The 22,071-nt window shown below is 40.4% G+C and overlaps 1 protein-coding gene across 1 annotated transcript; it reads right to left on the reverse strand.

Moving 5' to 3' along the window:
* Positions 1-503: 503 nt before the first annotated feature.
* On the reverse strand, positions 504-20,945 carry LOC128767313 (neuronal acetylcholine receptor subunit alpha-7-like). The gene is made up of 9 exons (XM_053879269.1): positions 20,801-20,945; positions 10,914-11,053; positions 10,734-10,778; positions 10,327-10,436; positions 5,999-6,246; positions 4,608-4,802; positions 4,059-4,145; positions 3,581-3,690; positions 504-2,321 (listed from the first exon to the last, which is right to left on the reverse strand). The coding sequence occupies exons 1-9, from the start codon at positions 20,868-20,870 to the stop codon at positions 1,755-1,757; spliced, it is 1,572 nt and encodes a 523-aa protein (XP_053735244.1). The 5' UTR covers positions 20,871-20,945; the 3' UTR covers positions 504-1,754.
* Positions 20,946-22,071: the final 1,126 nt, after the last annotated feature.

The following is a 22,071-nucleotide window of genomic DNA, read 5'->3' on the forward strand; positions in this document are numbered from 1 at the left end:
AAAACTAAGAAACGCTGCAGGAAAGCTTAATATGAACTCTCTTCTGACATGAATATAAATCGTTTTTATGGGTTACTGTAGCTGAGAATGTGTGATGTTGGGGTGTCTCCAGGCGGTTTAAGCTTATATTACAACTTTGAGGTTGTTCACTGCAACCAGAAGCAGCTGTGACTTTTGGCTTCACAAAAAGATTACAGTTGGTTACAGGCCGACGGAAGTATCTGTCAAGGAGAAACCAGTGGTGACATTGAAACCAGTTCTAACACTTCGCTGAAATTCTGATAAGGTAAAACTGCTCCTTGACCACAGTAAACACACACCACTCAGGAGAAAACCTCTCCACTGCCGTCGTCTCAACATTTATCCACCAACATCTGAACACAAAATCTCCATCATCTGGAGGCATAAATGAACTGCATCATTTTCACATAGAAAACTAACATTAACACTCTTAAATGACAAGCTTCAGCCGTTTATACAGAATAAATAGATTTATTTGAGAGAACAATTGTTACACAGAGAACGTGGAAACTTGACAAAGGCTACATGGACGACACGGGATGGTGAAAATGGACATATTAAACTAGCTTGAAGTGTTTACAAAAGTTGACCTCCCGGTGCTCGACCCTGCAAAAAGGTCTTCTGACTTACTTCACAGTACAAAATCCTGTTCCTTTTTGCATGTCACCAAACAACAGAGAAGAAACCAAATAAACTACTGACATCTCTACAGTGACTCACAACCACCCACTGAACAAGACTTCTGCTGAAGAAAAAACTTAGTTGGATGTGTCATATAATTTCAGAGTCAATACTCCACCAGAGAACTTGTCACGTGATCACACTTGTTTTGTAATTTTCTACAGACAAATGGTAGTGGCGACAGAAAGAGATGCAGCGATGTCGATGTTTTGGGAATCCCACAGGCAACATAATCACAGCTGCCCTGTGTTTTCTCCTAAAACTGCGGTGGCGCTAAGGTAAAAATACATTCTCAGGTTTGGTCCAAACATGATGAAGCTCACCTACAGCCTCTGAGGAGCAAAACTTTGATCCAAACCTTTGACTCGTAGCAAGTTTTGAACTGTTGCTGGAGGATAAGGGTCTTGCAGTATGAGTGGAGGAAGTGCTTTGTCATGCCTGTGCAATGACAGTCTTTCTAGCAAAGTGAAAGCTTTCTCAGGCGCAGTGATGTTGAGGACTGAAGATGGTTAGTCCTCGACGCTGCTCCTCACACAGATGGTCAAGTTTGAGTAGTGACTGGAAGACCAACCAAAATGAGTTTCCATCAGGAGTCAGAGGTCATCCAAGAGAGGTGACTCGCTGACACTGTGTTCTATGCGTGTCCATCTGGGGGAGGCCCTGGTGCAGCCCTGCTACAGATTTACATGAGCTTTCAGGGGAGGAGCAGGTCTGAGATCTGCTTAGACCCTGACTGAAACTCTGATGTGAGCGAGTTAGTGGACGGAAGGTTCTAGATTTTAATATATTTTGGCAGCTCCATTCACATTAGCCACTTTCCAGTCAATCACCCTCCTTTACGTCATTCAGCAGATGCTGAGCGGAGCAAGATAAAAATAACGGAACACCAGGCTCTGCACTTTTTTTCAGGACAAACTGTGAGAAGACATTTGCTGCCGCTGCAAAACAAACTGTACTTTTCAGCCGGTTGCTAGCATTACTTTTTTTTTCTGAGAACAAATGACGACAAAAACTGATGTAAACAAAAGCTCACGGGTCTAGTCTAAGTTCAGCTATGTGAAGTCTTTTGACACAGCTTCGATGAAGTTGGGAGCCGACATGAGGATGGTGAAAGTGCAGATGACGGAGAAAAGCGAGAAGGCGAGCAGACACAGCCGGTCCACAACCGCGGCTGCAAACTTCCACTCGCTGCAGATGGCCTCGGCCTCATCCTGGTCCCGAAATCTCTGAGCAATGTACGAAACCTCCAGCAGAATATGTTGGATCTCAGGAGGGGGGGCGCTGACACCCAGCACGGGCGCTTCAGAATCCTCACCGGGTGTGCTGTGTGTACGACCCCCGAGGGCCACGCCGGAGTCGCTGGAAGTCGGGCAGTGAGGGCTCTCCACGGTTTGATAGCTTCCAAAGTAGAGGTTCATGGAGCCGTTGGAGGAGCCTGTGGGGCAGGGGGGCTGCGATAGAGGCACGGTGAGGCCCGGGACGGAGCCCATCTCAATGGAGCTGGTGCTGGACGGGTGGCGGGAGGTGTGGCGGTATTTGTAGGCAGGACGCTTCCGATCCTCCCCGGGTTTTTTCATACGCAGAAACCAAGCGCACCAGTTCAGAAGAACCACTCGCACCTGAACACAGGGATCATGGACACATGTCTGCTGTGGTATTTTTGTGTCATCATCGGGACTGGTTACAAAAATCTCATATTTCGACTTAAATTCAAGTTTTCATTGTAGCGCTACATAGATGACATCATACATGAGTGAATTATTTTACAAGCGTAGTTAAAAAAAAGCTCATTCAAGGCCTCTGCTCATCTGTTTCAAAGCCAGGGCTCCTAGATGCCAAAGCCTTGGTTCCTTGATCATAGATGATGCCTCGAGACCAAAAAACAATAGGGCACAACCGTTTTGTTGATGTAACTGTTCGAAAATGTGTTTGGAAAATTGGAAAAAAAATAAAAGTTGAATAAAATAGCAGAATGTCTAAATATCATGAAATAAAAATAACTGGGGTTTTTTCAAAATATACTGCGGAAGATGTACGTAAAATGTAAATCAAAGTGTCACCATCAAACTTCCTAACTAATTTTAAAAACTGCAACACTTCAACAGTGCTACCATGAATAGTGTTCTCTGTCTGGGGCGCCATCACTTCCTGGATCATTTTTTTCTTTTCAAGAACTTCAAATTTGCAGCTGTCAAGTCAATTCAATGACACACTACTGCCACCATATAAGCCAAGTGTATTAAAACTGAGCGTCTCGTGCTCCAGAGGTGTAAAACAAAATACTTTCTGCGGCCCTCTAGGAGGAGCTCATGGCCCAACTATGGGCCTCGGCCCTGTGGTGAAGAATCACTGTTGTGACGTCATCTTTTCCTGGTAGCTTTTAGCTAGAGAAAATATGAGGAATTGGATGCCGTGTTTTTCCAGCAAGACGCCCTAAATACCCGATCATTAGTGCCTGTATAGCAGTAGTGCATAATGGTTTCCATGAATAGAGTGTGTCTCTCCAATAATTCAGTTGAATTTGATGGAAATTCGGGAGAAATCCTGCGGCTATCCACATCTTGTGAGTTGTGACACTGGCATTTGATTGGTCGATGCAGCATGGAAGAGCTCTGTTATGGAAGGGATGTCTGACGTTGTTGATGGGAACAAAACTCAACACAACAGAGCCAAACCTCACACCGGTAAATACTAGTGACAGGTTGAGGTTTCATGAAAAAGTGTTTCAGAAACTTGCAACACAAAGAAAAATTCCTCATAAAGTGTATATATATTAGCAAGAAAAATGTGATACAGCAAGGGATTGTATATTGTATGACTTGTATATTGTATACACGGAATATCCATTTAACAGAACATGACGAACACAGTTACTTACCCACTTGGGCATCTTCCCTCCGTGAGGGTCATGGTGGTGAAACTGCAGGACGATGACTGTGACCACCACAGACATTCCCACAATCATCATGGTGCTGGCGAAGTACTGAGCTGGAGGGGACACAAGACAGAGTGATGCTCCGGCGAAACACTTAGCATTCAAGATAAAAAAAACATGACGAAAGGGCAAAAAACACAAGATATTCCTGCCTGGAGAAATTCAGCACCAAAACAGTAAACAAAGGCAGGCTGGGTCACCACTACCTTTGGTCATGGAGAGAGTGAGCACAAGAGATCGTGATGGAAAGATAATAGGGAAGAATGATTATCAGAGCGATAACAAGAACTGTGTTTTTACAAAATGGCTCCTCTCTGTTTTTCAGAGCTATATAAAAATACTTGATATCGATAGATGTTAAATACAGACAAAAAAACCCTGAAACGTTTCAATGAAAGTTGAAATCACGAAGTGAAGTCACCTATGAGGGGAACCGAGTCGGACGTGGCCGGCATGATTTCTGCAACCAGGAGCATGAAGACAGTCAGTGAGAGCAGCACGGTGATGCCTGGGGACAAAGATGGAGTGGATGGGGATGAGGGACATTAATAAACAATTCACGATCGGGGTCACCTGCGCATGACGTGTCACTTCCTGCACCCCATTATTAAAAAGGTTTATCGTTCAACACTCTGATATTCAAGATGACACCCAACATCAATCTCATCTTCAAGCAGATTTAATGACAAGCGTCGTATTTTGAAAGTCAAGATCTCCAATGGGACTTAAAATGCATGTATTCATTGACCGTGAGATTTATCACAGTAGACTAAATATCAATGAATGAATAAATATCAGTAGCATCAAGTAGCTTCCTGTCCATGTTCTTTTTTAAATGAAAAGTGTAATTATATTTGTATTATTTGGACATTTAAGTTGGATTGATCTAGTTATCCTCTTACTTAACCCACTATTTTCATATTATATTTCACCGTCTTTCATTTTTACAAAATCTGAGGGGAATCTTTACCCAGTGAGATCTTCTCCCCAGAGTCGGCCGGCAGCAGGAACACCAGCAGAGCCAAGCCAGAGATCAGCACACAAGGGATGAGCAGGTTCAGGCCATAATACAAAGTCCTTCTTCGCATGGTGACAGTGAACGTCACATCAGGGTACGGCTCCTTACAGCAGTCGTAGTACAGCTCATTGCGCTTGGATGGGACACCTGAGACAGAGGAGAGGGCACCTGTAACTCCAAGGACTCAGAGGAGCTCGAATGCCGGAATTATGAGGGGCAGTGAACAAACAATAAAAGGAAATGCTCTGCTCCCACATATGGCCTGACTATTTAGCGAGCGATGTGTCAAGTCTTCTTGTTCAACACCATCTGGTCGGACTGATTTCCAACAATCCATGGTGTTTGAGATCTGCTGAAGTGAATCCTAAGAGTAATGGTTGGCTTTCGGTACAGCGATGAATCCACGGCAAAGTGAAAACATTCTTTATACTGTCATAAAAAATAAATAAATAAAACAGGTTGTTTGTTCATGTCATCATCTCAAGGTTACTGAGCTCCCCAGGAGTTTCTGCTCACCAGTGAAATATCCTCACCTTCTGGTGAATCACGATGGGAAAATATATATATATGTGCAGCAAATTCATGTAAAAACTGTTGCATTTAATATGATAACATTAGTCTGAAGGATTAGAAGATTGGGACCACCTGGCAAGGTGATTATAATGACCCAATTGTTGGTTTGGAACTAAATAAAGTGTCAAAATAATGCACTTCAAAAACGTAAACACACAAAAAAATGATTAATGTCATGGGGCGAGCTGAAATAATGAGCGTTGCAGATTTGCCTGGAAACACTCCAGAATAATAGAATAAAATGATGCAGTACTGGCAAACTGGGAACTGTACGTACAACCTTTCCTTATTTATCATGAGTCATATTGTCATATTAAATGAACTTTTACATCCAGACATGTATCGGTAGAAACTTGTAAATTACCCTTAAAAATACAGACAAGAGGTAAAAATGAAGGACGATGGGAAATTCGTGGGCTCGCTTGTGTAGTATTCATTTAAATTGGGTCACTTTTAAACAAATGTTATCTCCTATTTGCACCTTCCAGATGAGCAGCGTTGCTTTCTAATGAAAAGGACAAAGGCAGCAAGGGCAGCCGAGAGGAGTATGTAAATGAGCGGCTAAAAGGGTACAAGCTGCTCCCTGTTAGCATTTAAAGGGAATGTCAGGGGATTCTATTTAGCAAGAAATGATCAGATATGCTCATTTTCATTTGTTATGTGATCCATTTTATGAAGTGGTGATGAGTCTCCTGTGTCCTTCTAATGAAGATCATGTGTAAATGGAAAGCTCATCATCCTGCTGCAACAGTAACAGGTGTGTCTCTCACCCACGAGGTCCCACTCCCCGTTGGGAATGTAGGTGGACGTGTCCACATCCAGCATCTGCAGGTCCAGCAGCCAACCGTTGTGAGTCCAAGAGCCAAATTTCAAGTCACACTTCTGCATGTCGAAGGGAAACCAGCGCACGTCGATGTAGCACGTGCTTTTCAAGATGCCAGGAGGGATGTACTGACAGTGGCCGGACGCGTTGACCAGCACATTGGTGTGGAACGTGGCATCGAAACGCTCGTCAGCACTGTGGAGGACCATAAGAAATTGGCTCTATAATGCTGTTTATAGATCATCACAGCTGTAAAATGAAATATTTGGAGCATTGACTATTACATCAGTCATGATGCACTCTCTTAGCACAATCCAGTGGAAGAGGAAAAATGGGTCCAGGACCAAAACATTAGCAGCCATTTCAAGATGGAACACGTCATAGGACACAGGTTTAACACCACATTTTGAGCAATTTAAATTGAAAAATAAAGTTTTAAAATATCATTTAACACAACACATTTAACATACATTTTTTTAAATTTATATTCTACTGTATTTACAACACTACAGTCAGCCATGTTTGTGGTTCTGTCAACCATGTCGTATGCCGAGCAACATACTTGTTTTGTTAGTCAATGACTAACAAAATAATCATTAGTTGCAGCCCGAGTAGCTGGGCCTACACCAAAATCAGTGCCACTGTGGCAACATTTTAGCATCAGTCCACAATCACAAAAGCCTTTAAAACAGTTGCCCAAACAATAAACCCTGAAGGTGATATGCTTGTGTCGTTTCATTGCTTCTTTCATGCCAGTTATCAGGCTTTTCTGAGCATCTGACAACCCAGTCCCCTCCACTGTCATGCAAACTGTGTCTTCAAAACATGGAGAACGGCTGATAGATGCAGAGTACAATGAGGGTTGGAGCTATCTTTGACCTCGGACTGAAACATGGATAATGGAAACCTACTCGAGTAGGAAATTGCCAACTATGACAAAGCTTGTGGATGACGGGCGATCTTCTGATAAGGCTGACTACTCTTGCAAAGAAGATAAAGGCCAAGTTTTCCTGCACCAGCATTTTTACTCTATGTATCAACACTTTAATCAAGCAAGCGGGGTTTGCACAACATACACGTTACGTTAAAAAAAGGTTAGCATACTTGACAGCTACATTGCATTTTGAAATGTGTGTCCATGACACCACTCATTTTATTGACAAAAATATTTACGACTAAACCAAAGAAATGACCGCCAACTCTAGCACAGCTTCAAAAACAACGTCAACATGATCCCAACTGCTGAAGCTGAAAATGAGCAAATATGTGGCAGAGGACCTCTGCGAGGATCAAATAACCATATCCAATGTTGTTTCTGGAGTAATTATTCATTTTGTATCTTAATACAAAACTTATATACTTAATATACAATATATACCACATTTATTTGACTGATTTTTTTTATCAGCAATTCAGTTTTAATAATTAATTTATCTTTCTTCAAGGCTTTTTAGTATTTGTCATTCTTTATTCGAGCAGTATAAAAAATACTATAAACTTAAAAATTTCACTATTGTTACTTCATTCTTTCACCAGTAGCGATGCCCAAAACAAACATTCTTAAACAACGCAATGCTACGTTCATGTCTCAAGCATTATCACATTGTGTGAAGGATAAATGTGCAGGAAAGTGATAGCCCTGAGAAGTTCAGCTGTGCCAAAAAGCCTTTTGACACACGCTCATACACACACTGACTGTGCATTTGTTGGAAGTAGAAAAGAGACACAACATTTACGACAAAAGTCACAATGACAGGATCCTTCAGCAAGGGCCTTCAGTCACTTGTGTTTTGCTCTCCTTCTTTCAACACTGGGTTTTTAACACGCTCAATGCAAATTCAAGAGGCGGGATGAGTAGACTGCTTAAATTCAAGTAGTGTTGTTGTTAGTCATGATGTTGTTGGCCACAATGTCTTCTCCAATTCCACATTTCTGCAAGATTTATTTCATTTTCTCCATCATTACACAGCATTTATTTCCTTTGTGTGAAATACATTTTGAAGAGGCAAACACAACCAGTATTGTCTTGAGCTTTTACTCTTTGTCTCTTGATTTTAACAGATTTTTTACTGATTCCACAATTGTTTGTTTATTAATAATTTGCATCACAGCTCACAAGATGAGAGAAAATTCTGCTGGCGGTTCACTTGAGTTGGACGCCCTTTGTGCGCCTCATTGATCCTCAGTCAAGTGAGCCCATTGACTTTTACCTCTAATAGCAGAGCAGGTCGGAGGCAGACAAACTTTCACTCTTCTCTAAGCAAACTGAACAATGGAGCAGCTTTGTGTGTTAAGAATATATGAAGCAACAAACCAATGAAGTAAAAAAAAGATTGAAGACCAATTTTGACAATGAATCCAGTGAAAATAAAATACAACAAAAAGTAATTTGTCTTTTCCAGCTCCCTAAAATCTCCTCCCATGCTGTGTTATCCTAAAATGATTCTGTACTGTTAGTGAGTCAATGTTCTGTGATTTCCATCATAACTAAAAACTGCAAATGTCAACATAAATAATCACAGATGGGGAGGCACATATAGTTAGCTCAGATGGAAATATAAGATTTAGAAAAAGCTCTTTCTATTTCAGCACCGAGGGTCAAGGAAACATTTAAAGTCCCCACTGCCTGATTTCCAGCAACACCACACACAGCCTCTATGTAGCGCAGGTGAGCCTGGCCTCGATCAACACTCACATGCTGGCTGGCTTTCCAGGAACTCTAATGTGCGTCGATCATACCACCCCCTTTTTTTGATACTGAGTAGCTGTGTTTTTTTCATCGTCCCTGAGCAATGAACGTGTCCGGATTGTAAATAAATGAATCACGATGCAGTTTGCTGTGCATGAATAGGAGCAGTGAGTCACTGTCATCCTGCAAATAAACTGAGAAATTGTACCCCAGGAAAAAATAAGCCATGTTTTTCGTTTCTCTGACCTCAACGCTCACGACCTCATTAACTTCCTATTAAAAACAAAAGGATGAATCTCAAAGCCTCTAAACATCATCAGTCTGAACAACAGTGACATCAGAATATCATCGCTGGGTGTCTAATGGTGTGTGTGGCGACATTACTGTCTGCTATTGACAACTCCAAATTTGATTTTAACGCAACTTATTAAACTTATTAGAAGCTGTATAATTGATTGCAATTAATGTAAAAAATAGATTTTTTTTTTTATCAAGTTGAATTTATTGTAAAAACACACTTGTAACTATAAAAAGTTAAGAGGCCCAAACTTCACCCTCCAAAAAAAACATCCTCCATCTCACTAAAACGCGTCACTTAAAAAAGCCAGGGGATTAGATACATTTTTTTAAGTTGACCTACATGGCACAAGGCATCACCAACCAAGAGGAGAAAACTAGTGGTTGCGCAGATTCAACAGGAACATGCTCGAAGGCCGTCAGACAGGGAAAACCTACAGAACTGCAGGCTCACATGGAAAGCTCTTGGGAAGGAGCCGACTCGGCATCATCATAAGGACGACCGGCGCTGTCATTCCCCAAAAACCCACACCCATACTTAATTTTGAATGAATATATTCCAAATGGCAGAAACCCAATGGAGTTTACAATGGAGATCCAAAGCATGTGTTCTGTGAGGAGAACAGGTGAGAAACATGCTGACATCATGACTAAAACAGGTGGAAGAGACAAGCATAAACCCATGAGTGAGGAAGCTGCAGAGGCAAAAGATGGAGGGTGTCACTTGATTGAATAGAAGGAATTATAGTGAGACAGTGAGTTATGAAAGAGAAACCCTGCGAGACACAAATAGAATGAAATGAGCGGGCGAGGAGGGCTGGATTTGGGGAAAGACGCAGGGATGGGGACAGAAAGAGGTGGGAGATTAGGAGTGTAATCCCGACTGGTTTGAGAGACAAGCATTAGGATTTCGGAACAGGATTAATACCTGCACTTTATTGTCGCGGGTGTCTGCAGCGCACACATCAGCCCACTTTAAAACCAATGTGGAATTAGTATTCTTGTTTCATGTCTTTCTCATTTTCTATTCTGTTTCTTGCTGAAATATGCAGAAGAATATTTGTTTGGGTGCAAACCTACTGACCCACATTTTTAATGATTCCCCTCTGCAGCCTGTGGAGCTCTTGATGAGTGATAAACTCGTTTATCTTGAGTTATAAACCCCAAGCTCTCAACTATATGAAAGAATCTGATGGATGAACAGACAGAATTTCGTGCACTCAGCGTATTGTGGTTATTACCGCCTCATATGGTTGACATTTTGAACTGAGAGATACAAAGAATCCCACCTGTTATAAAGGAGAATGTCTGGAGTCCAAATCTGGTCCGAGGGGAATCGGAGATTCTGGACGCCCGGGTAGTTCTCAGGATTCCATGTCAAGTAGATGTCAGTCCAGTACTAGAACAAAACAAATACTTTAGACTTCTCCTGTCGCCTCTTGACAGCTTTTCCTTCCCTCTATCATCATCCTCCTGCCATGCTACATTTACATTTCCGTGCCTCAAACTCCCCAAATCACATCCTCGGAGGGAAACCTCAATCTGCTAGCTATTTCAGAGCATGTCACTTGTCGCATTATATTCCATTTTATGCAAGGTAAAATCATTAAATGTCATTCATCAAACCTCAGGAGCTCAAACTCAACCCTTGTGCACCTAAAGAGGAACTCATGTTGGGTGAAGCTCTGCCACTCACCAGCTGCAGCCAAGCGTTGGTCATCAGAACTTGATTCTTCTCATCCTGAAGAAAGATACAAAGAAAATGCATTCAGTACATTTTTTCTGAATTTTCTTCAGTTTAAAAAAATAGATGTCATGTAACCAGATTTGAGTGGAAGATGTAAAACCAAATAAATACGAGCAAAGACCTGCTCACCACGTCTATGATCTGCAGCAGAGTGAAGCCCAGCTCCACCAGTATGGCTGCAGAGTCGTTGACCACTGGTCTCTCCAGGCGGTTGTAGTTAGCCAGCAGCTCCTTGTAGAGTCTCCTCTGGTGTTCTCCCTGCTGAGACCCTGGCAGATGAGGAGCACCATGCTTAGTGGTCTGACAGTCAAATGAAAATAGCATGTTGAATAAAAGATGTTGAAGAAAAACTCATGAGCCACATGAATTTCATTTTGGTGAGTTTGGAGACTAGTATTTGTCCACATACAGATTCACAGCAGCTTCCACCTGCTAGCATACAACACTGAAAATCAACATGAAGTAACCATTTTACAATGAATAGAACCACACAAATGTCATATAAAAGATGATGAAAATGAGTTCAGAATATTTTCACTATGTCTATGACTAATACGTTTTTGCAGGGACATTGTAATGGGCGTGGCCATCATTCTGTTACACGGGAAGAAGAGGGACTCAAACAGAGGAAAAATAAAAGGACATCATTCATTGTACAAAGGATACTATCAATCAAAACTGACATGACATTCTGTCCAACCTTCTTTGTGACCACCGTCGGACGGATATTGATGCTCCAATATTAGCTTGAGTCGCACCATCTAATTTATAATAATCATAACTAATGATCTCACACTTGAGTCCAGTAGTAATTCCTCCTGCTACGACAAATTTTAAGAACACAGGCGGTTAAATGAGGAATTTGAGAATGGACTAGAGGTTTATTTCAGTGTTAAATTTTAACTACTTCATGTCACAAACTATACACACATTTGATCCAGGGGAAATTATGTTACAGATATTGGACTTTCTTAAGTAGTTAGATGCATGATGGATGGACACTTAAAGGCAAAGAAGAGAGATGACACAAGATGAAACCATTCTGTGCAAGAAACTTCTTCAATGATGATAAATATCAGCAAAACCTGCCTCCTATTTCCTTAACAAAATGATCCCAATTATACGACATTAAGGCAACTTTTCTCTCTAAATGTCAGCAGGAAATGGCGCCCTCATTCTTTAGGTTAAAAAAAAGACTTTTTTCATCTAATTAATGACTTGGCTATCCAAAAGGTAATTCGAGACGTCACCTTTTGTCCCAAGGCGGCCTCCTTTAGAGACACCCAAGCAGTCTGTAAATGCTAAGCCAGTTTTACAGTGATACACTTTTAAGTATGTCAGGGCTTCTATGGATGGGTACCAACTTGCATGTGAGCAGAGGCTGGGCCTGCACGATAAATCATAAAAAATAAATAAAGAAATCGCAATTTCGATTCACCCTCGTGTCTGATTTAATTTTCAATTAAATGTGGTGCAACACCCCCCGGTCCAAGCGTGACATTCGGAACGCTAAGCAAATTGCGCAAGAAATAAGGATTAATTTCACTGAGCAAGATGACCAGCCTTTCTCAGGTGTTCTCAGGTGACCGAACCCGTAGCTGTTTTGGAGTCGGAAACTTTCACAAATGCAGTGCGGTCTGTCTCAGAGTCCTGCTACAAGCGGCCGGTAAGTAAATACCTCACAGACATAGCAGCGTCTCAAGAGATTCACCAAACTGTGACGTCTCACATCAAATGAAATACTTTTCAGTTGTCCTTTTGACAGAATAGTTGTTGCACTCGCAACAAGGTTTTTCTATTGTTCGCCTCCTTGAAGAGGTACATAAAAATGTGTCTGAATTAAATGCTTTACTGGTTGATTTTTTTCACATCATGCACACAGAAGGTCTCATCATATTGATTGCAAATTCATTGTCAATGCACGTGATCGGTATCTGTGACCTGTGGTGATCAGCACTCTGGATGATCGGTATCGGTGATCGGCAGCAGAAATCCTGATCGGAGCATCTCTAATATTATATTTATAAATAGTGATTTTGACTTGTTTTTTCTTATTTGTGTTCATATTAATATTTTTTTATATTCTTATTTACAGTGTAATTTGGTTTAATTTTGTATCGAAAACAAAGTACTGAGTACAAAGTTACACATGGTTCCTGATCATCATGAATAACGGTGATGACTTATTCTAATTACAGTGATCCATATAATCATGATGTTATAACTGTGCAGCCCTACTGTCCTGTAAAGAAGTGAGTATTTGTCACGTTCTTTTGGATTAAAAAGGTGTTGAAGATAGATGAACTTAATTTGAACTTAGTTTCATTTCCACGTCCTGGCTCATGACCTTCAGTTATAAACGATGAGTCATGCTTCAGTCTAGTTGCACACAGAGACATGCGCTACATAAACCCATGTGTAACTCCCCGAAACATTTCATTTAAGCCTCCTAAAATTTCCGCCTCATCAAATCCTCCGTCGATGACAAGATACTATTAAGCGCTGAAAAACCATGCACTGTTAATCTTCGTAATGTTCATCAAACAGCAATCATCAAGAGGAAGTACAACTTGAAAAAAGCATGAGTCAGCGCAGGAAAATGGCCCGGCACAAATGAAAATGTAATTACAATCAGCTACAACACCACTTCCAGGAAGAGGCTGCAGTGAAAACACGGAGTTGATTCGGCTTAAAACACACACGTGAAGAAGGTGTAATACATGCAGATGGTGGTATATTTAAGCACTAAATACTTGAGGGTGACTCTGTGATGCAGATGATGATGAGTGGAAACAAACCTAGTCAGTGCATTTAACCTTTGACCTCCTGACTTTTCTAAATTAAGGTGAAGTCATTTGTTTGAAAATGACCTATCAAGTCCTCCAAGTTGGGCCTGTCCTTGTCATTCGACAGGCCAAGAAAAACCTCAATCAATACCAATCTTGAATCAATAGTTGAGTGGAGAGGAAATCACAACGTGCCGTGTCAATTTAAAGTCACATTTTAGCATCGCTGAACAGAACGCATCAGTTAATGAACTACTTCATTTCAAAAAGATTTTCTTTGTAGCTTAAAGTAACATCCCATGCAAATTGAGACCTTTATTCACCCAAAAATGCTAAAAGGATGTGTTTTTTTAAAGACAAATAATCGGCAACAATAGAAGATCAATACTCCATTACTCCAACACGGTGTGTGTCATTAGGGGAAATGTCAGGGGTCAACGCTGCGTCTGCTAGAAGGTCACCAATTAGTCTACATTATCAATTATTGCCACTGCCAAAATGTTTCAGCGTGAGAAGGTCAAATCTTCAATTGGAAAGTCACTTTGGAAATCATAACTAATAATTGGACATTTCTCATCAGTTCATAGTGGATACACATCATGTAACACAAATGTTTAAAACTGAGAGTATGTTTCTGAAGTATTCTGAAAATTAGAGACGTATTTAAAACAATGATCAGACTTTTAATATATGTTGTTTGATCAACATGCATTAAAATGATCATCGATACTGAACTCAGCTCCATCATCAGTTCGCCACGATTTAAGAGCGAATATTTATTAGACAACCATGATGCATGGTGATCAACAACTGAAAGCCATGAACAAAATTGTAATCCAAAAAGAAACTTATTCATCATTGAGACGTGAAGGAATGAACACGATTGCAGAAGTTTGTGGCTGATTCTGGATCAGGAGAGCAGGTTGCATAACTTCAAAAAGGAAAAAAAAAATCAGTATTGAAAACAATCCCACAAAAATTAAGGCACGGGGCTATTAAGTCTGTTTTTTGCTCCTCCTCCTACAAAATTAAAATAGGTCAGGTCCTGTCTAGTGTAAGAAGAACATACTTTCTCCACAGTTTCTGTGTAAATAACCCACATTTGTAATAAGTAAAATCTGGCAAATAGCTGCTTTGTTGACAATATCTGTCCCAAGCCAATTATTCATACGCATATCATTTTATTTGTTTTTGCACAACACAGACTGTAACAGGGTGGAAGGGTTTTTGGATTTTCTTCTGCAGCTGTAGATCCAGATGATCCATCACCACCAGACCAAACCAAATGTTTATCTGCTCAATGTCACCAACATTATTTCCTGAACATGAAATCCATTTTGCCAACAGACAGACAGATATCAGCAGACAGGCTGAGACCATGACGTCAGAGATACAAGCTGATGCTATGCTGTATATACGGGATGGTGAGAATTGTCCCATCAATTTCAAAGACCACATAACAACAGGAAGTGACATCACAGCTCTGAGTGAGAGTTTAGCGAGGTTGTTGACCTTCACAGACATGAAAGTGTATGAGGAGAATTTATGTAGTTCCCAGTCCTCTAGATACAAATATCTGAATTAATTTTATAGTACTATAAAATGTGAATTACTATGTTTTGGCAAGCGCATTGCACAATGGAGTTCTGCTGAGGGAGGAAGTTTTATTCTCCTCACATTAAGAGTTTGTCAGAGAGGAGAGGCAGGCGAAAGCTACAGCTTAAAAACAAAACAAACTCTGTAAACAACTTCTGGATAATTCCACAACATGATCAGTTTAACCAGTGGGGAAGAGGTTGTAGATGCACTGTTAAAATCAGGCATCAGCAGTGGCCACGGTTACTCAGGTCAAAAAAGTTTTTTTGGACCTTAAATGATTGAATAATGGTTGGAACAATCAAGATGATGACACGAATCAATAATCATGATCATCATAAGTGTCCAGTCAAGTATCAATACGGAGTTTCAGCATCATGACCATCATTGGAAGCCTGTACACTGTTTGCATCAAGCTGACATCAAATGAATAAACTTTTAAGTAAATAAATAATACCACACCCTCGGGAGCCGATCCAAAAACAAAAACATGATCAGGCTGGTTTCCAACATTTGCATGCATCACCGACTGTTTGTACCAAAACACGCCAACAGATGGTGAAGAGGGTTCTATAATGGATGCTGATGCACCAGGCCAAAAATAAATGTATTTGTTAGGGGGATTTTATGAGGAGAAGCTATTGGCACACACACACACACACACACACACACACACACGCACGCACACACACACACACACACACAGCGACAAATAGTGTACTAAAAAGGAGATAAGGGAATATTTAAAGGCTGTGTGTATGTATGAGGGACTGAGAAAACACACACATCACACGAGTTTTCCAAACACGGGTCCCATGAGGGAGTAATTCTCCCTCTCTGTCTTTTAGATGGCACACAGCAAAAACAACTGGTCGCACAGCTATTTTGGAATTCACAGCTACTGGCCACCTCATACATCTGGGTGTTTCAGCGTCCCTGATGGCAACCCTACGGCCTTCAATACACACAAGAAAATACTTGGTCTGTTTTACCAGTGTGGTTCTACAAGAATAATAGTAGATCAGAAAAGCAATGTTTGGTTGAGCCCTGTGTGAATCAATGTTCTAAATAGACATAAAAGTAAAAGTAGTAGTTTTATTAACAGAAAAAGGTCAATACGTTTTTTGTTTTTATAGAGAAACTTCTTTTTAGATCAACTTAGAATAAAGAATAGCTAAGACTCCACCTCTCCCATCTCTCATGAAGTCAGTATGCAGGTAGGTAGAATGAAAAGTGATGAGGAAATCATGCAACTTGACAATGATAACTCAAATTGCAGCTCAATCAAAAAACATCCCATCAGTATGCCGCACCACATCCTTCACCTTGGACAGGAAGTGTGCCCTTCGCAAACCTGTGAATGGATGTCCAGACATACTTCGTCCATCAGTCGCTCCCCTCTATAATGACCGAGACCTTGAGAGGCGTTATTTAGCTCTTGTCCGTGAGCAAACAATGCAAGAGGAATGCTGCAGAGTGGCTGAGGCTTTCCAACGTTCCACTCGTGCTTTAGCCATGTGATGCGAAAGGAAAAGCAGTAGCTTGAACAGATGTACTGCTGCGAAATCTTGCCCAGTCTTAATTCAAACATCAGGAGACACACACACACACACAAAAACACTCTTTAGAAAGGTATTAAATTGTGATTGTGATGTTTGTTTACTTCATTGTTAAAATACTTGAGGACAGAAAGGTGGTGTGAGTGAAAGCTTGCACGAGCTAAATTAGCCCAGATAATGGAAGCGTGTCTGTGACAAGAAGTAATGTATGAAATCAAGAAGGATGAGAGCAGAGGAGAGTAGAGAGGGAGAGATGAAAGTCGACCAAATACCGGGACGCAAGAACAAGCACAATCTACAGGACGGTCAATACTATCATTGTTTCTTGTTGTTATCATTGTTTCAGCCCTTTCCCAGCATTTACCAGGACGCCATGTCAGTGTGAATATGTGGAACTGTCATGTAGATGCGTGATATTGTCCTGCATTTTTGGAAGTTTTCCGTTGTGATGGATACTTCAATAGCATTTTTTTGGTTTTTTTTTACTAACTGTTCAACCTGTTTCTCCTTAGAGCTTAATTTACTTCTTGATGTTAAAACTGTATTTCCTTGATTATATTATTTGTTAACATTATGGTACTCATTCTTGACGCAAAACATTTACTACTAACATTAAAGAATAAATACTAAAATTTGTTCTCTGCTTGTACTTAACATGTGTAAATGTACCCTTCATTGACATTGACTTATTTTGTGTATTTTTTCATGATAATATTACGGTTATATATATTTTTGAAAGGACAAATATTTCAGTTCCCTTCAAATGTGTCACCACTACTTCAATGAACTTGTCAGACTCGTTTTACCACTTGGAAATCTTTCATTTGATCAAATCAATTCGGCTGAATGAAGGATTTAATCATCAACACATCACTGTGTCTGTTATTCCAGTCCTAGATGGATGGATTTACACAAATATGTGTGGGATCCACAGACTAGAAAGCCATTAATCCTCTATGCAGGCAAAATCAGTCCGTAATGTACAGTAACCACAGGAACGTGTTGTCGGTGTCGAGTTGTTGGACTGACGTTATGCAACCTTTTAAGCTACAGTTCGAATTTGAATGTCATTTATTTCATTCACTTGTTTGTGACACATCGATGACAACAGAAAGACCTGGGTCAGATAAATCACAATGTAGTTTTACCATTACAATTCTATGTGTGAGCAGCCTTCAGTGCACAGACCAAGTGGGCACAAACAGAATGGACACGAGAGGAAGACAACATAGATCAGAGGGAATGTACCACACACAAAAATAACAAAGCGGATTAAATTCATATAAATATAGCAACACAATTTACTTGGTTCCAAATAGTAGATTAATAGTAATTGGGATTAACCATCCTGAGTAATAGACAGACACGAAGGGAGGTGAAGAGGAAAGTGCAGAGAGGGTGGAATGGGTGGAGAAGACTACCAGGTGTGATCCATATTAGACCAGTATAGTAGTGAAGCGGGGGCCTTGGGTTATGGGGCAGAGGGGGTTCAAAAAACACTGTCATCTATGTACTTCTGCCTTGGATTTAATAAATACTGACTTTCAATTTAAAACCTTCGTAAAGGCAAATTGGTTTTCAACATATGACAAAATTTCTAGATTTTCTGACTTCCTGTTATGGTTTTATATTTACTTCAAGTTGCGGTTTCTAAAGCACAATCGACAACAATGTGGAAAATAATGAAGGAAAGTGAGCTCTGGAAACTGACTGAAACAATATTAAATGCATAAATATCCAAATTGCATCCCTAGTTCGGACATATTTGCAGACCATGCAATTGGTGAAGTGGCTCAGTAACCTGATAGGCCAGGAACAGAAATGAGTATATCAGTGGGGCAGTTTATATGGAGAAAGAAGAGGAGGAGGCAATGAGGGAAAACAACCGCGTTGTGTCAAGCATATGGACACCTGGTCTCATTAGACACACGAATAATAAAATAAAGGCCATCCAATCTTATCTAATCTAATCTATGTTCGTGAGCAAAGATGCTGACTTCCTGTTTTCGGAATTTTTGGTATGTTTGCCACAATTTAATGTTTCAGATCATGAAAAAACCTTATTCACACCACTGTATATTTGGCCGTGACCTCCTCTCACATCAATAAGTAACGGTTTGCAAGTGAACTGAAGCATTCGCTCCACACAGTGACAAAATGCTGTAGCAACAGTAGCAGAAATTGAATTGGCATGAATGAATGTTTTTTTTTTTGTTTGATTCTTTTTCTGTGACCGTCCATCCCGGAATCAATTACACTTCCACGCCACAACCATTTTGTTTTCAGTATAAAGCACTGAATTACTTAGAGATATAAATAAAACTCAATAGACAGTTACCAAAAAAAAAATCAATTCCCTCCAGCTTATTGATTGCAGCGTTAAAAAAAAAAAAAAAAGTAGGAGGTGTTGCTGACACTGGAAAAAAGTCAGCAGATTGCGAAACAGTCTGCAGAGACCGAATGAAAGAGACAGTGAGACATTGGGGGAGATGAGGCGTTGAATGGAAATGAAGCAGATATTCTTACAACATCTGCGTGGGGAAACCTGCCAGTCTTCAGCTCCCTGAGTGAGGGGCAGCTAAGGAATTGAATCCGATGGAACATGTTGTTGAACGAACAACAAAGTTTCTTCCATGACAGAAATCAGGATGCAGGAAATTTAATCAGAGCCAAATTCTAACCTGAAAATAATGAATGAAGACGATACTTTCACTGAAAATTTGGAAATCTACCAATAAAAATGTCATAATTAGATTTATTGCTTTTATATTGTATTTCCTCTAAATAAAGATCATATTCAGTACAATTTAGAGCTGCAGCGGCCGATTTTTCGGTGCCGATATGGGCATTTATGACATTATCATGATGGGCCGATCAACTTCTTTTGATTGATGATTTTATTATATATTAATTTATTTGAATAAAATGCTCTTTATATTTGTACATGATGTGAAATGTTTTTACTCTTTAAGGTTTTACACCAGAATGTAAAATGACAAAAAAAGGGCAAGCATTTCTCTGGAAAATCACACAACTTGTGATGCTGCAGAGCCGCCTGCAGAGTTTTCTATACAGTGTTGTTTAGCATTATTGTGTTTAGTAGGTTCATGTAAAAAAAAAGTTTAGTTGATGAAAAAAAAAGACAATCGGCAAAAAATCAGTATCAGGCTTTTGAGACTTAAATAAAAACATAAATTGAAAACAATTCTGATCACTGCACCCCTGGAACAAATCTGACTTTTTGAAGGCACTTGCACATCCTCCCTCCCAACATCCAGACTCAGAATCTGTCCTCACTGCAGAACAATTTGTTGGTTCACCCTCGGTAGCCGTGTTGCTGTACATAAATAACTATGGCAGAAGACAGTACAAAAGTCTTGTGAAGGTTGGCACATGAGTGGCATGAAAATCAAACCAGAGATGAGTGTAACAAGAAATAAATCAATAGCAACACCAAACAAATAAAAATACAGCAAGTACAAAATAAAATACATTTCATAGAAGTCTAACAATGCACTGTCGTAACGCAAATCACACTCAGCCAAATCAAATGAATGAATATCTCAATGTGTAAAAATAGTATGTTGTTTTCGGATGTTGGTAACATTTCCTTAAGGTCTATATCAACTTTAAAAAAAATCATTACAAGCATACGCTTAAACAGACCCATCATCAGCAAAGCTTGGTCGATGACGCTTAGTGGACGACCCAGATGTTGGGGATGATGGTGATGGTGATGATGATGGCATGAGGCTTAGGCTAGAATTAGAGTCGTCCACACGTTCATATGGAAAATAGTAAGGCAGAATCACACTTAGATTTTGAAAATAAATAAGAGGGACTGCCACTAAAACAAATACAAAACATATTTTTAACTGTCTCCACATACAAAGTATTGAGTATTATTTTTAAACCACAGCTAATGTGGAAAAAATCAACATTATTTTGACAGGAGCACTTTTTACAACATGAACATGCTATGCTAACAATGACGTTATTTCGTCTTAAATCATGTGCATTTTAAAAGAAACGGAGCTCACAACACAACTTCAGTGAGTCCGCTTCCGTGTCTTACCTTTGAAGAGAACGGCGGTCCAAATATAAAATCCAACCGAACATGTTTCCCAAAACTTGTGGCACCGCATCCTGCCGGTGTTCAGCTCTTCACCGCCCCGGCAGCGGCCTCTCCGAGTCGGCTGAAGGGGGACCTCGCTCCCGCTCTCTGGTGCTGCTGAGACTGACTGACGGCCGGTGGGGGGGGGGGAGTCAAGTGGTGCGCGTGCACGCTAACCAGGTGCCTCACGGGAGCGCGCCCCCACCAACGAATTCACATTTTAAATCAATCAAACAATGCACTGTTTTTATTCGAGAATTTTGTGCAAAATCTTTTATAAAATATGTCGGAAAGTTCGAAAGCTTCGATTTTATGCAGACATATCGCACACTGAAAAATTCAATAAAATAATCACAATTAATTAATTGAATAAATAATAACATTGTAAACACCACACCGAGCATTTAACCTTACCAGGCATCGTTAGGTTATGTCCTTCTTTTATCATAAATCTGACCTTATTTGGTCTGCAAATCCTGACTGTTTTCTTGTGGAATAATACATTGGGCAAAGTACTCCAGGTATGGAAGAGTGTCTCAGCGTTTTTTGATAGTGAAAACACTTATTTCAGTGCTTCTACTGTATGACTCTTTCTTAAACTGCATTCTAGACCTTTAGCTCCATCCTTCTCTGATCCTGACTCTGGTGTGGACCATGGCAACATCTCATCTTCCACACGGCAAATATTCTTGTTTGATCACAACAAGAAATAGAGATTGATGGGAGCAGCCACTCGGTCACACTGTCATATCACCACTGTCGAATCACATTGTCTTCACCCCTCAAGTTAGTTGCAAGACGCTCATCAGCAGCCACATTTGTTTCCTCTGCGTGCCAGACTGCCGCACAGTCAACTTTTATCCCGCTCCATAAATAGTGTCAGCTGATAATAGGATCCGACAAGCGATGAGGGGGAGCACAACACATATGTTTTCATCGCTCGGCTGCATTCTCTCGTCCTCCTCTTCATGAGATAGACCGTCATCATCTGAGAAGCAATCGTGTGTCACTGTTGTTCTTCCTGCTCTGCTTCACGACTCACACATCAAGTGTGCGAAGCTTCATTAAGGCTTTTATTATTTACTAATGCCAGAAGAGCGTCTTTGTGGGGACCACGAAGAGAAGCAGCTTGATTCTGAGATGATAACCTCACAAGTTCCTGGGATCCGAACCAGGAATATTGTGGCTGCCAACTTAAACACACAGCAGATCTCCTGCTTTTTAATCACAAA

The sequence above is a fragment of the Synchiropus splendidus genome, chromosome 11, assembly GCF_027744825.2.
Source record: "Synchiropus splendidus isolate RoL2022-P1 chromosome 11, RoL_Sspl_1.0, whole genome shotgun sequence".
Classification (NCBI taxonomy): Eukaryota; Metazoa; Chordata; class Actinopteri; order Syngnathiformes; family Callionymidae; genus Synchiropus; species Synchiropus splendidus.